This window comes from Falco biarmicus, chromosome W, assembly GCF_023638135.1.
Source record: "Falco biarmicus isolate bFalBia1 chromosome W, bFalBia1.pri, whole genome shotgun sequence".
NCBI lineage: Eukaryota > Metazoa > Chordata > Aves > Falconiformes > Falconidae > Falco > Falco biarmicus.
This window is the reverse complement of record NC_079310.1, coordinates 19,943,586-19,957,474: the sequence shown is the minus strand read 5'-3', so window position 1 is coordinate 19,957,474 and position 13,889 is coordinate 19,943,586. Positions and strand designations below refer to the sequence as shown.

General features: G+C 45.5%; 1 protein-coding gene across 1 annotated transcript; it reads left to right on the top strand.

Moving 5' to 3' along the window:
* The first annotated feature begins 1,702 nt into the window (after nucleotides 1–1,702).
* Nucleotides 1,703–13,088, top strand: LOC130141989 (uncharacterized). Its single transcript, XM_056323391.1, has 2 exons — nucleotides 1,703–1,715; nucleotides 11,255–13,088. The coding sequence occupies exon 2, from the start codon at nucleotides 12,227–12,229 to the stop codon at nucleotides 12,860–12,862; it is 636 nt and encodes a 211-aa protein (XP_056179366.1). The 5' UTR covers nucleotides 1,703–1,715; nucleotides 11,255–12,226; the 3' UTR covers nucleotides 12,863–13,088.
* The last annotated feature ends 801 nt before the right edge of the window (nucleotides 13,089–13,889 follow it).

The window sequence follows — 13,889 nt, the reverse complement described above, 5'->3', positions numbered from 1 at the left end:
CTGTAGAGCTTTTTTATCCTCAAGCAGATCATGTTGTCATAGAAGGAGATCAGGTTAGTCAAGCAGCACCTGCCTTTCACAAACCCATGCTGACTGGGCCTGATCACCTGGTTGTCCTGTACGTGCCGCATGATGGCACTCAGGATGATCTGCTCCATAACCTTCTCCAGCACTGAAGTCAGGCTGATAGGCCGGTAGTTCCCCGAATCCTCCTTCCTGCCCTTCTTGTAGATGGGTATCACATTTGTAACATCCAGTCAACTGGAGTTAGTTAGAATTCGTGCCGTGGTGTTGTATGTTTGGGTTAGTTTTGGTTTGGGGGACATATAATTAAAACAAACTTCTGAAACATTATCGAAATTTAGAACGAAACATCTATCAAAAGTGTTGAGGTCTGCAGCGGGTCTGCAGACAAGTTTGTTGACTTCAAAGACTTAGTCGTGTACCTTTAAGACAGCCACAAATTGTCAGGTATGTAAACAGGACGTGAAGAACCAGAATGTAGAATCGCAGCATACGGATACCTACAGCAACAGCAAATAGCAAGCAAGAAGAAGAACACAAAAATGTAGAAGAATAGCTGCAGAAGCATGGCCTTAGAATCTCTGAAGATCTGCACAATCCAGGCCTGGTATTAGAATAGGCCTGTAATCAGAATTGTACTGAAGTTGCTGTGCTGAAGTTAACAAGAAAGGTAGCCTTGAGCTATTCTTGAATCCTGAGACCAAGTAATTATGCTGTGCCAACAGGCTGTGGCTGTAACAAGATACAGCTGCTGGGAAAGCAGGTGCAGGGCCAAGAGAGATAGGGAGCAGAATGGGAATATAGGGAGTAGCAAACCGCAAGGCTGAAGCATAGTAACGCAAATAGCTACATGGATAGAATGCTTATTTTAGTCATGATAATTAGGGGTGTGAGAACAGCGCGCGCTTTGAGGCTAAGAACCAATTATATTTTTACTTTGGGAATATGCATGTGTATCGGTTCTGTATAAGTAGTGTTAGAAGCTAATAAAGTTGAGCAAGATGCATAACTCATATTGAGCGACTTCTTGACTCCGGCAAACCGTTCTCCCCAAGAATTGGTGCCTGAACCACGGGAAAGCTGGAATAAGCTGGAAAAACTCTGCCTTTGCATTGCGGTGGTGGGCTTTGCGAATTGAGAGTCGCTAGAGAGGAGTTCGAGCAGGAAGGCGTCCGTAAGGAGTAAAGGCGTCTGAATCCGGCAGTGAGCTCCTGCACGGACCTGCACCGGTAAGACCGTTTTTCCCTCGATAATGGAAAGGGAGGCGGCACTCACACTGTTATGTGAAATTCTTGCTAAGCGAGAGGCTAGCATGAGCACAAAGAAGCTCCATGAGCTCTGTAGGTGGGTGGCTGAAAACGGACACTTAAAAGACCCGCAATTGCTGTTTAGTGTAACTGAGTGGTGAGAGGTCGGGGATTCCCTTTGCGATGCGATCCTTAGTGGCAGCAAGTCAGCCAAGGACTTGGGGACTGCCTGCCGGGATGTCATAAACCATTTACGATCCCTGGTTGCGGAGAAAAAAATGGCTATGGCTGCGTCAGACCTCCTCGGTCGGGAAACCAAGTCGGAGTCTACCTGATTTTTTGGTCTAGGCACTCCGTCTGCAAAAGGCATAATTGTGCCCATTAAAAACACTGTGACAGAGCTATTACACCCGACACCATCTCCGGAGGGTGCCGCCGCAACGGGTGCTCCGCGCCGCCCTGAAAGCTACCGAGAGCCACCCCCCCCCGTTAGATGAGGACAAGAGTACTACAGCGGGTCTGAGTGCGCCTCTGAATGAGAACGCGGAGTCTGATAAAGAAAATGAACCCACCCCACCTGCACATGCCCCGATCCCCCGTCCCCGAACCAAACCCTCCGACTAGACCCTACACTGTTTGCAGCAGCAATTGACTGAATGCCCTCTGTCTACTGCCGGTCGTGATGTTCAGATCCTGACCCAGGAAGGTGTTATCCTCCAACCTGCCGCTACCAAAAGTCGTTGGTCTGGGGTTGTAAGAGACGCTATATTGGAGGGTGAGTGGGAAGCTGCTTCTGCTGTTGCTTGTCTGGTGCAGACTACTGCTTTACCTGCTGGTTCAGCAGCCGCTGTGTGGAAACCTTTTGATTGGAAGTTTATACAGCAGCTGCGACAAGCCGTTACACAATATGGATTACAATCTAAACCGGTCAAACACTTGTTGAATTATTTGTTTGACTTGGAAATTATGACACCTGATGACTGTGCTTTGCTAGCTAGGTTGCTTCTTACACCGGCGCAGTATTTACTTTTTGAAAAGGAATGGGAATGACAAGTGCGTAAGACTTTGCTGCAGCCCAGGGCTCAGGGGCATCCCCTGTGCCATGTTAAGGAGGACATGCTATTAGGTCAGGACATTTATGCCGACCCTAAGGTACAATTAACGTTTTCTATGGAAATGCATAATGCCTCTGCCCTGACTGCAAGGCAAGCCCTGATGCTTGTTCCGTCAGACCGTAAGGCTCCTTCCTTTACGGCGGTAAAACAGGGAGCAACAGAGCCCTTTGATAGTTTTGTAAACCGGCTAGTGCAAGCCTTAGACCAAACCTACAATATGACAGAGGACCTTAAAGTACAAATGCTCCAGATGCTAACTTTTGAAAATGCTAATCCAAGGGCCAAGACGATTCTGTCCACCCTTCCCCGAATGGCCCCGGTGGAGGAAATGCTGGAGCAAATGGTAAACAGCGCATCTGTCCAGCAGGCCACCTTCGTCTCTAATGCTGTAAGTTCTGCTGTATCTGCAGCCATGCAAAACCATACCCAGGCGCTGGCTGCTGTTCTTAAACCTACAGTGCGACCGCGAACTACACAAAAGGTTTATACGGGACCTTGTTTTCTCTGTGGGGGGAGAGGTCATCAGCACCGTAACCGCTCAGCGTCTGTATGGTGTGATCATTGCCGGACTACTTCTCATGCTACTAAATTCTGTTGGTGTCCGGGAAACTACAAGCGCAGCGTGAATGGCGGCCGCGTGCAGACAAAAGTGGTCCCGCCACCGCAGACCCCGGTCTCCCAGCAACCCGGGGAAGCTTGGGAATCGACTTGGCAGCAGCAGTAGATGTCACTCTGTTTGACACAACACCGCAAAAGATTCCAACCACGACCTTTGGCCCTATACACTCCTCGTGTCACCGATTTGGAGCTCTCCTATTAGGCCGATCTTCGGCTGGACTAAAAGGTATCTTTGTAATTCCGGGGCTAATTGATGCTGATTATACGGGACAGATTGTTATTGTGGCTTACACATTGTATCCGCCTCTCCGCATACCACGCGGCAGTAAAATTGCTCAATTAGTTCCCATGAGAAATTTCACTAATAGCATATGTGCGCCACCTTGTGACTCTTTACCGAATCGTGGGAATACAACTTTGGATCTACAAACGAACTTGTATGTTTCACTATGTCAATGAACAACCACCCAGAAGCCAGAGTCACATTATGGAGAGGAAATGAAACTTGTACTTTTGTTGCACTTTTTGACACAGGAGCTGATGTTACTATCATCACCCGACATGTGTGGCCTAGACATTGGCCTACTAGACCGGCTACAGGAGTCAGCGGCATCGGAGGCGTCTCACTGCCACATACTAGCACAGAGACAATCATTATTCAAGTGGAAGACAAAACAGCATCAGCACATGTACTGATTTTACCTTTACCAGATGGCATCTCTGCCCTCGTCGGCCGCAAAATAATGACTCAGTTGGGAGTTGTGTTAACTACCCCTGGTACGGTTTTCTGGCAGCGGCCCCTGCGGGGCAGCCTCCCATCCTAAAACTCACCTGGATTACAGATGAGCCTGTCTGGGTGGAGCAGCGGCCGCTACAAAAAGAGAAGCTGCAGATAGCGCATGAGCTGGTACAAGAACAACTAAATGCTCACCATATTAAGTCATCAACTAGCCCTTGGAATACCCCCATCTTTGTTATACCAAAAAAGTCTGGAAAGTTTTGCTTACTTCATGATTTATGCAAGGTGAATGAACAAATGCAAGCCATGGGAGTGCTCCAGCCCGGATTACCAACTCCTACTATGATACCTAAAGACTGGGCCTTATTAATTGTAGACCTAAAGGACTGTTTCTTTACCATACCTTTACATCCCTCAGATACACCGCGCTTTGCCTTCACCTTGCCAGCAATTAACAAGGATTGGCCAGCTCAGCGTTATGAATGGGTGGTCCTTCCACAGGGAATGTGCAACAGTCCTATCATGTGTCAACTTTTCGTCGCTGCAGCATTACAACCCTTACGTCAACAGTGGCTGCATGCTCTCATTTTTCATTATATGGACGATATTTTAGTAGCTCAACCGCAACCCTTTACAGAACAAAACCTAAAACGACTTATGCAAACACTTGGGCGGGCAGGATTACAAGTGGCACCAGAAAAGATTCAAAAGCAATCTCCTTTCCGATACCTGAGATGGAAGATTAATGACAGCATCATAACGCCACAGAAAACCACCATTACCACTGACATTAAAACCCTTACTGATGCACAGATGCTGATGGGGGATTTACAATGGGTATGTCCCCTTCTGGGCATTACTAATGAAGATCTAGCTCCCCTACGGCCTCTTTTACAAGGTGCAGATGCAGCTAAGTCCATTCACCTCACTAATGAACAACAGAAATGTATACAGCATCTTGGGCACCTAGTATCAGCGCGATGGGCAGCTCGACGAGACGCTACCCTCCCCCTCCGACTACTAGTGGTTTCTTGCCCTGTCTCTGTTTTTGCTGTTATCATGCAGTGGCAAAAGAAAAAAGGGGGAGATGACCTCTTCCATGTCTTGGAATGGATATTCTTATCCCTTCAACCTAAGAAAACAGTTCAAACTCACATGGAAGCAATAGCCGAAGTCATTCAAAAAGGTTGTGATAGGATGATAGCTATTTCAGGGGAAGAACCATTTAGTATTCACCTGCCAATGAAGGGAGCAGACCTAGAATGGGCCTTGCGAAACTCTTTTGCTTTACAATTGGCACTCTTAGGATATTCTGGACAGATATCACGAGAACAGCTAAAGGGGAAAGATATTCACTTTTTGAGAACGTATTCATGGATGGAAATACCTAAGCATTCATCTGTTCCGCTTCGGGATGGTCTTACAGTGTTCATGGATGCAGGCAAGGCTACTCGAAGGGCTGCTGTGATCTGGAAGGAAAAGGAACTCTGGCAGCAACACGTTATTGTTGCCCACCCTAAAGATAATTTACAGACATTGGAGCTGCTTGCAGTTTGTTGGGCTATGGCAAACTGGCGCATGGTGGCATTGAACATTGTCACCGATTCACTATATGTGGCAGGAGTAGCTCAAAGGATAGAGGATTCACTTTTGAGAGAAGTAACCAACCCACGACTAAATGAGTTATTCCAGCAACTTCAAAGAGCTACAAAGCAGAGGTCTGCGCCATACTGTATCATTCATATCAGAAGCCACAAATGGCAGGAAGGCTTAGGAGAAGGTAATCACAGAGCAGATCAATTGGTTAGCCTGACACGAACTGCACCCATCAATCAATTTGAGGCCGCACGAATCTCCCATGCTCAGTTCCATCAAAATGCTAAGGGATTAAAAAGACATTTTTGGCTGACATATGCTGAGGCACAGGGTATTGTTAGGAGTTACCCACAGTGCAGCCACCATGGCCCTGAACTAGGGATGGGGGTCAATCCCCGAGGCCTGAGGGCATTAGAGATCTGGCAGATGGACGTCACTCATGTTCCTGAATTTGGCAGGTTGAAATATGTACACGTCACGGTAGACACCTATTCAAAATTTATTTGGGCAACTGTGCAACCTGGGGAAAGAGCCTTGTATGTGTGTAAACATCTAACAGCCTGTTTTGCCGTCATGGGAGTTCCAAAACAGATTAAGATGGATAATGGTCCTGCCTATGTCAGTCAAGTTCTGCGGAAATTTCTTATTACGTGGGGAGTACAGCATAAAACCGGAATATCTCATCCTCCCACGGGACAAGCCATTGTCGAAAGAACAAACAGGACGTTGAAGGACTATCTGCAGAAATTTGTGGACATTACAGATCCAAAGGAGCGTCTACACAGAACCTTGTTTGTTCTCAATCACTCGTGTGTGTTTGGGGTTGACTCAGAGCCCCCAGCTATCATTCATGCTACTTGTGTAAATACTGGAGCCCCAAGAACTGAATTATCTGGTTTTCATAGAAATCCGCAGTCAGGGGAATGGGAAGGTCCTGCCCCTGTTTTGTTTAATGGTCGAGGTTATATGTGTGTTTCCACCCCTGCAGGTCCAGTATGGGTACCCAGTAAATGGACACGTGCTGATACCAGTAATCATAGAACTGGTACCGGAAGCTCGCCAGCGGGAGCCACATCAGTGGCAACTAGCCACACAGCCTCTGGCGTTGGAGGCACCGCTGCTGTTACAGAAGAGGACAATCTCGGCCTCCCCGAGGGATGCATGTGACCAGCTACGGGCAGAACTAGAGAACAGAACTCTGTACTATTCCTTAAATGCCTGTGACTGTGGACAAAAGGAGTGTGGCTGGGTTCTATTACTTTGTGGCTTCTGTAAACTTGTATGGTGGGTCTCTGTATATACCTTGCGAACGGGTTTAGGGTGTTTACAGTGTAAATGGAAAGTTAGAGAGAGGAATCCTTTTTGGGAATTGCGAGAAGGGATTAGAGGAGACCACCGGTTTGCCCGAGATCTGTTTGCCCTGTTTGAAGCTACTGAAAACGCAACTCGAGCACAGTGGCAGTAGCGGGTTTGCAGATATTTGGACAGCCTCAGGCTACTACGCCAGACTAAAATTATAAGTAGGGAGTGTGGTAAAGGTATTCTTAGACCTCGACAATATGCTGTCCCTGCCGAAAAGTGGGGGAAGGCTCAGAATGAGCGGGCAAGGAGAGCTCACAGAAAGTAACGTTTCTGTAGGATTAAGCATGCTCAAATGGTGGATTCGGTTTATGGTCTTGAAGTTTTTACCCATTGGCCAAGGTATTTTTAACATCTTGCCTAGAACAAACATATGGGTGACATGGGCGAATATTACAGGGGTAACAGACTTTTGTTTAGGTTTGCAGCAAGCAGACAACCCCTTTAGAACTTGCTTAATTGGTATTCCCCTGCAGGAAAATGAAGTGGACTTTGATGGGTTTTGGAATGTTAAGACAGTGAATCTGACTTCCAATGAAAAGGGAACATGCCTGAGTCCGAATGGGAAATATGTTTGGCCTTCTATGCGTAATGCAGCGTGGCAGAAAATGGTTATTGAGAGTTTGAATCGACCATATCATTTGCCATTGCAGGAGTTAGACCTTTTAGGTAGCATTACGCCCGTTAAATACGTTAACGTGACTGCAACGGGAATGCCAGAATGCGAGGACACGGTACCACCACTTCAACCTGTAAATGGCACTGGAGTAATTTGGTTTGGTGAACCATGGTGATTGTGGCTTGCATGTCAAGATGAATGGGAGATTATAAAAGGTTTCAAAATCTAACCGGTTCACCTATTTGGGGTGAATTGAAAACTGGAGGCTTACATGTAAATGTATCAGGGGGCTATCAGTTGCCACCGGGAGTCTTTTTGATATGTGGATATAGAGCATGGCCAGGGATTCCTTTGAATCCTGTCGGTGGACCACGTTATTTAGGGCGATAGACTTTGTTTGCTCCACATATGAAAGACTTATTGAAAATGACTCCACAATTTCATAGATCACGGAGGGTACTGCGCACCTTTGATGAAACATGTAATGACCGAGTCGATCTGCAGTCTGTAACAGCAAATGTCCTAGCCTCCATATTTATGCCGGGAGCAATGACAGCATTAAATGCTAAAAATATACGAAGGTTAGTGTGTTGGGGAGTGAAACAATTTAATCTTACATCGCAGATTTTAAGTTCCTTATTGCTTGATGTAGATAGTGTTAGGATATTGTCTGTCTTTATTTCTACAGGTACTCCCATTACAGCAAAACAAGACATTAAGTGTCTCTCCACATGTAACGCCTTTTCACCGGTTTGTGCAGTGGCCCATATAAAATGAGAATAGGTGTCAATTGTGACATGCACATACTTAAGCTTCCCAAAGTCAGGTACATGTGTTACATCCATTTGCCAAACCTGAAGTGCCTTCAGACCTTTTGGGTTAGTGCCCACCCCTAAACCAGGTCCATGATGACTACATGGAGGACAGGAGCGAACAATACCCTTTGCAACTGCTATGGGTATTTGATACTGTAGATGTAAAGACTTTGCATTCCGATGAAACATCTCGTGGCTGTTACGAGCTTCTTCAAACTTATTTGTTGGAGGAGTTATTGCCAGACAGCTGACTGCTTCATCAGCTCTAGCATTACCTTCGCCCAACCCAATGGTCCACTGATGACTTCTAATATGCATAATACAAAATTCATGTTTTCTCTGTCGAAGAGTACTACGCAGTTGTATAAGCATTTCACCAAGATGTTGATTCTTTGTCTCTCTCAACAAGGCATCTTCAATGCACTGTACTACACCAACTACGTACAATGAGTCTGATACTATGTTTACAGGTGTATTGTTCCAGCTTCCCAATGCCCAACACACTGCTTTCAGTTCTAAGGTTTGAAGGTTGTCCCGTGGTTCACCAGTGATCACTTGTTTCTGCCACTGATTATTGGATTGCCAAACACATGCAGCCTTCTTCATCTTTCGTTCTGCATCTGTAAACACCGTTGGCCCTTCACCTGGTCTTTTTGAACATAACGGTCTTGCAATCCATCATCTTCCAGAGAGGTCCTTTTGGCCGGTTGTTGTGTACAACACCTGTATAACCCATCAAGGCTTCCTGTATGGCTGTTGAATGTCTCAGGAGCCACTCAGAATCATCACCACGGACTGGAATACTGATATCTGCTGGTTCAGTCCCATCAATTTCAACAATCCTGTCTCTTCCTTTTCTCACCAAGGCCACTACTGCTTTAGGGCGACTTAAAATACGATGTCTGGGTTGCAATGGCAAAAACAACCACTCTAAAACGATTGCTGTATTTTCCCCCTTTTTCTTTTGCCATTGTAAAATAAGGGCAAAAGGTGAAGTGGCAACATTACAATCCAAAAAAGATAATGGATGGTTCGCCATTCAGTGACTGTGGTGACACAAGTAGAGGCAGACTGAAAAAAACCACTATGTCTGTGTGTCTGGGTTCGAACAAAGTGGCCTTTATTGTTTATATAAACTATTTATATATCTTAGACAGTACAGGTGTTAGACCCTGATAGGTTTTTGTGTCCTTCTTCTTGCTTGCTATTTGCTGTTGCTGTAGATGCCCGTATGCTGCAGTTCCAAGTTTCGATTCTTCACATCCTGTTTACATACCTGACAATTTGTGGCTGTCTTAAAGGTACACGGCTAAATCTTTGAAGTCAACTAACTTGTCTGCAGACTCGCTGCAGACCCCAACAATTCCCCCTTTTTGTTTTTTGAACAGCTAGTACCAGATTTGTCATGTTCTGCAGGGCCCTTGCAAACATGATGTCAACCAAGGCAATAGGAAGCAAACAGCACTGCCAATTGAGTGAATGGATGCCAAAAAGGCTGACATTTTCTCAGATTTTGGCAACGTTGCTGCAATGGGGCACCTAAAATCCATGCAGCTCATGCCATCAAAATCCTCAGAGCCATATTCTTGAGCCAACAACAAAAAGCCAATAGTTGCTCTGTTTTGTATGTAATGCTTGCAAATTTGACTCACATTCATAACTGCCTAACAAACAAGGTGATTTAACTTTTTAATGCTTTCCCTGCTGTTACTTCGAATAAGAGAAGAACCACTGAAGTATGTTCCCATCAGTTCCATAAATCAACTACATCATTACATGCTTCATCCAGAGTTATATTGCATTTAAACGCATTATGTTTATCAACATGTTCATGTGTTGATTTATGCAGGTGTCATGGTCCCATCATAGCCTCCTACTACATTAGCATCTACATAAAGACAAATATCGACATTCAAAGTGCAAACAACATCAACTTCTTTTGGGTTAACATACAGAGGTAATCAATTATCCCAAATATCAAGACTTTCAGTAAGATTCTTCATTCCCTGCATACATTCGCTTTTTTGCAACAATGTCTGCAAGTCACTTTCAAGGAAGGGCACACCGAACAATGGCTCATTCAATAAGGAGGCCACACATAGCCTTGAGCTATTCTTGAATCCTGAGACCAAGTAATTATGTTGTGCCAACAGGCTGTGGCTGTAACAAGATACAGCTGCTGGGAAAGCAGGTGCAAGGCCAAGAGAGACAGGGAGCGGAATGGGAATATAGGGAGTAGCAAACCGCAAGGCTGAAGTATAGTACCGCAAATAGCTACATGGATAGAATGCTTATTTTAGTCATGATAATTAGGGGTGTGAGAACAGCGCGCGCTTAGAGGCTAATAACCAATTATATTTTTGCTTTGGGAATATGCATGTGTATCAATTCTATATAAGTAGTGTTAGAAACTAATAAAGTTGAGCAATATGCATAACTCATATTGAGCGACTTCTTGACTCCGGTGAACCGTTCTCCCCAAGAATTGGTGCCTGAACCACGGGAAAGCTGGAATAAGCTGGAAAAACTCTGCCTTTGCATTGCGGTGGTGGGCTTTGCGAATTGAGAGTCGCTAGAGAGGAGTTCGAGCAGGAAGGCGTCCGTAAGGAGTAAAGGCGTCTGAATCCGGCAGTGAGCTCCTGCACGGACCTGCACCGGTAAGACCATTTTTCCCTCGATAATGGAAAGGGAGGCGGCACTCACGCTATTATCTGAAATTCTTGCTAAGCGAGAGGCTAGTGTGAGCACAAAGAAGCTCCATGAGCTATGTAGGTGGGCGAAGGAAAAAGGACACTTAAAAGACCCGCAACTGATGTTTAGTGTGACTGAGTGGCGAGAGATCTGGGATTCCCTTTGTGATGTGATTCTTAGCAGCAACAAGTCGGCCAAGGACTTGAGGACAACCCGTCGGGATGTCATAAACCATTTACGATCCCTGGTTGCGGAGAAAAAAATGGCTATGGCTGCTTCAGACCTCCTCGGTCGGGAAACCGAGTCGATGGAGTCTACCCGATTATTTGGTCAAGGCGTTCCATCTGCGAAAGGCATAATTGTGCCTATTAAAAAATCTGCGACAGGGCTATTACACCCGACACCGACACCGGAGGGTGTCGCCGCAACAGGTGCTCCACGCTGACCTGAAAGCTACCGAGAGCCGCCCCCCCTGCTAGATGAGGACGAGGGTACTAGAGCGGGTACAAAGAGCGCGCCTCTGAATAAGAGTGCAGAGTCCGATAAAGAAAATGAACCCACCCCAGCTGCTGCTGCCCCGATACCCCATGCCCGAACAAAACCCTCCAACCGAACCCTAAACCGCTTGCAGCAGCAATTGAATGAATGCCATCTGCCTACTGGTGGTCGTGATGTTCAGATCCTGACCCAGGAAGGTGTTATCCTCCAGCCTGCCACTCCCCAGAGTCGTTGGTCTGGGGTTATACGAGACGCTTTATTGGAGGGAGAGTGGAAGGCTGCTTCTTCTGTTGCATGTCCGGTGCAGACCACCACATTACCAGATGGTTCAGCAGCCGCAGCGTGGAAACCTTTTGATTGGAAGTTTATGCAGCAGCTGCGACAAACTGTTATACAATATGGTTTGAAACCTGGTAAAGCGAGTTAAAATAAACCTGCCTACTACTTCAGTACCTGTAATTCCTCCAGTTAGCTCAACTACCCCACCGATGCTGAACTCGAGAAAAGATCCAGTTCTACAGCGTTGGTGTGGTGTTATTCGTGATGCTGTTTTGGAGGGTGATTGGCAGGTGACCAGATCATTAGCTTGTCCAGTACTGATTAATAATCTTGATGCACATAACTGGGACATGATTTATGGACGGTTAATGATCAGATTTTAGTGATGGGAGTGTTGCAAACTGCTCTTCCACCTTTTATGATGATCCCTCAGATTTGGCAAAATTGTTGTGATAGACATGAAAGACTGTTTTGTTTTGTTTTTTTTTCACGATTCCCTTACACCCTGATGACACACAAAGAGACTCACTAACGATGATTTGCAACCGTTCTGATCCTGGTTGCATGGCACCGAAGCCAACAGTCCTCAAACTTGTTCACCAGAACAGCGGGCTGCCCTGGAAGTTATGTCCCGCAAGAATCAGGCTGTCTGGTGTGGTCGCCGAATGGCGAATCATCCGTTATCTTTTTTGGTTTGTAATGTTGCCACTTCACCTTTTGCCCTTATTTTGCAATGGCAAAAGAAAAAGGGGGAAAATACAGCGATCGTTTTAGGGTGGTGGTTTTTGCCATTGCAACCCAGACATCGTATTTTAAGTCGCCCTAAAGCAGTAGCGCCCTTGGTGAGAAAAGGAAGAGACAGGATTGTTGAAAATGATGGGACTGAACCGGCAGATATCAGTATTCCAGTCCGTGGTGATGATTCTGAGTGGCTCCTGAGACATTCAACAGCCATACAGGAAGCCTTGATGGGTTATACAGGTGTTGTACACAACAACCGGCCAAAAGGACCTCTCTGGAAGATGTTGGAACATTACCAGTGGATTGCGAGACCGTTATGTTCGAAAAGACCAGGTGAAGGGCCAACGGTGTTTACAGATGAAGGACGAAAGATGAAGAAGGCTGCATGTGTTTGGCAATCCAATAATCAGTGGCAGAAACAAGTGATCACCGGTGAACCACGGGACAACCTTCAAACCTTAGAACTGAAAGCAGTTGTTGAAGGTGCAAACTGTACCCTGAAGGATTATCTTCAGAGATAGAAAGTATCACAGGACATAGCTGTAACTAAACGGTTGACTAAGGTATTGTTTACCTTAAACTATCTCTCCCTTACGGAGGATAGAGAGGGACCACCTGTTGTTATACATCACCAAACAGCGCGAGGGAACCAAACAACTACAGTTCCTGGTTTGAATGTTCTGTATAAAAATATGGCTTCAGGTGTATGGGAAGGACCTAATCCGCTGTTATATATCGGTAGAGGTTATTTTTGTATCTCCAAAGATAAAGGACCTATATGGATCCCTAGCAAGTTTGTGCGACCTGTATGTCAAGATCAGAAGACGGAAGAGAAGACTCAGAGCGTGCAGACGGAATAAACTGTCTATGTTGCAAGGGATGTAACCCGTGGGTATTGTGCCAATGTATGCTATGTGGGGTAAAATGGTTCTGTAAGCCAAAGCTGAAATGTCAATGGTGTAAAGAGTGTATGTGTTTGATTGGTAACTGGGCATGAAGCAAGAGAAAGCATACAACTAGTGTAATACCATGCTGATTGGAGACAGCATACATCTTCAGAATCTGTGAAAGCACCGATTTGTGGGGTGGAATGTGAAAAAAAAAAAAAAAAAAAGAAGTGGAAATTGTAGGACTAAACATGTTTAAGTGGTGGACTTGGTTTACGGTCTTGATGAATTTTTTTTTACCCATTGGCCAAGGTATTTTTAACATCTTGCCTAGGACAAACATATGGGTGACATGGGAGAATATTACAGGGGTAAGAGACTTTTGTTTGAGTCTGCAAGAAGCAGACAAACACTTTAGAACTTGTTTAATTGGTATTCCCCTGCAAGAGAATGAAACAAATTTTGATGGTTTTTGGAATGTTAAAACAGTGAATCTGACTTCCAATCAGAATGGTATATGTATGAGTTCAAATGGGCAATTTGTTTGGCCTTCTATGCGTAATGCAGCGTGGCAGAAGACGGTTATTGAGAATTTAAATCAGCCACATCATTTACCATTGCAGGTGTTAGACCTATTGGGTAGCGTTGTACCTGTTGAATA

Excerpts from the sequence above, each read along its gene's own strand:
- LOC130141989 (XM_056323391.1), top strand. The coding sequence starts at position 12,227 with ATGTCCCGCAAGAATCAGGCTGTCTGGTGTGGTCGCCGAATGGCGAAT.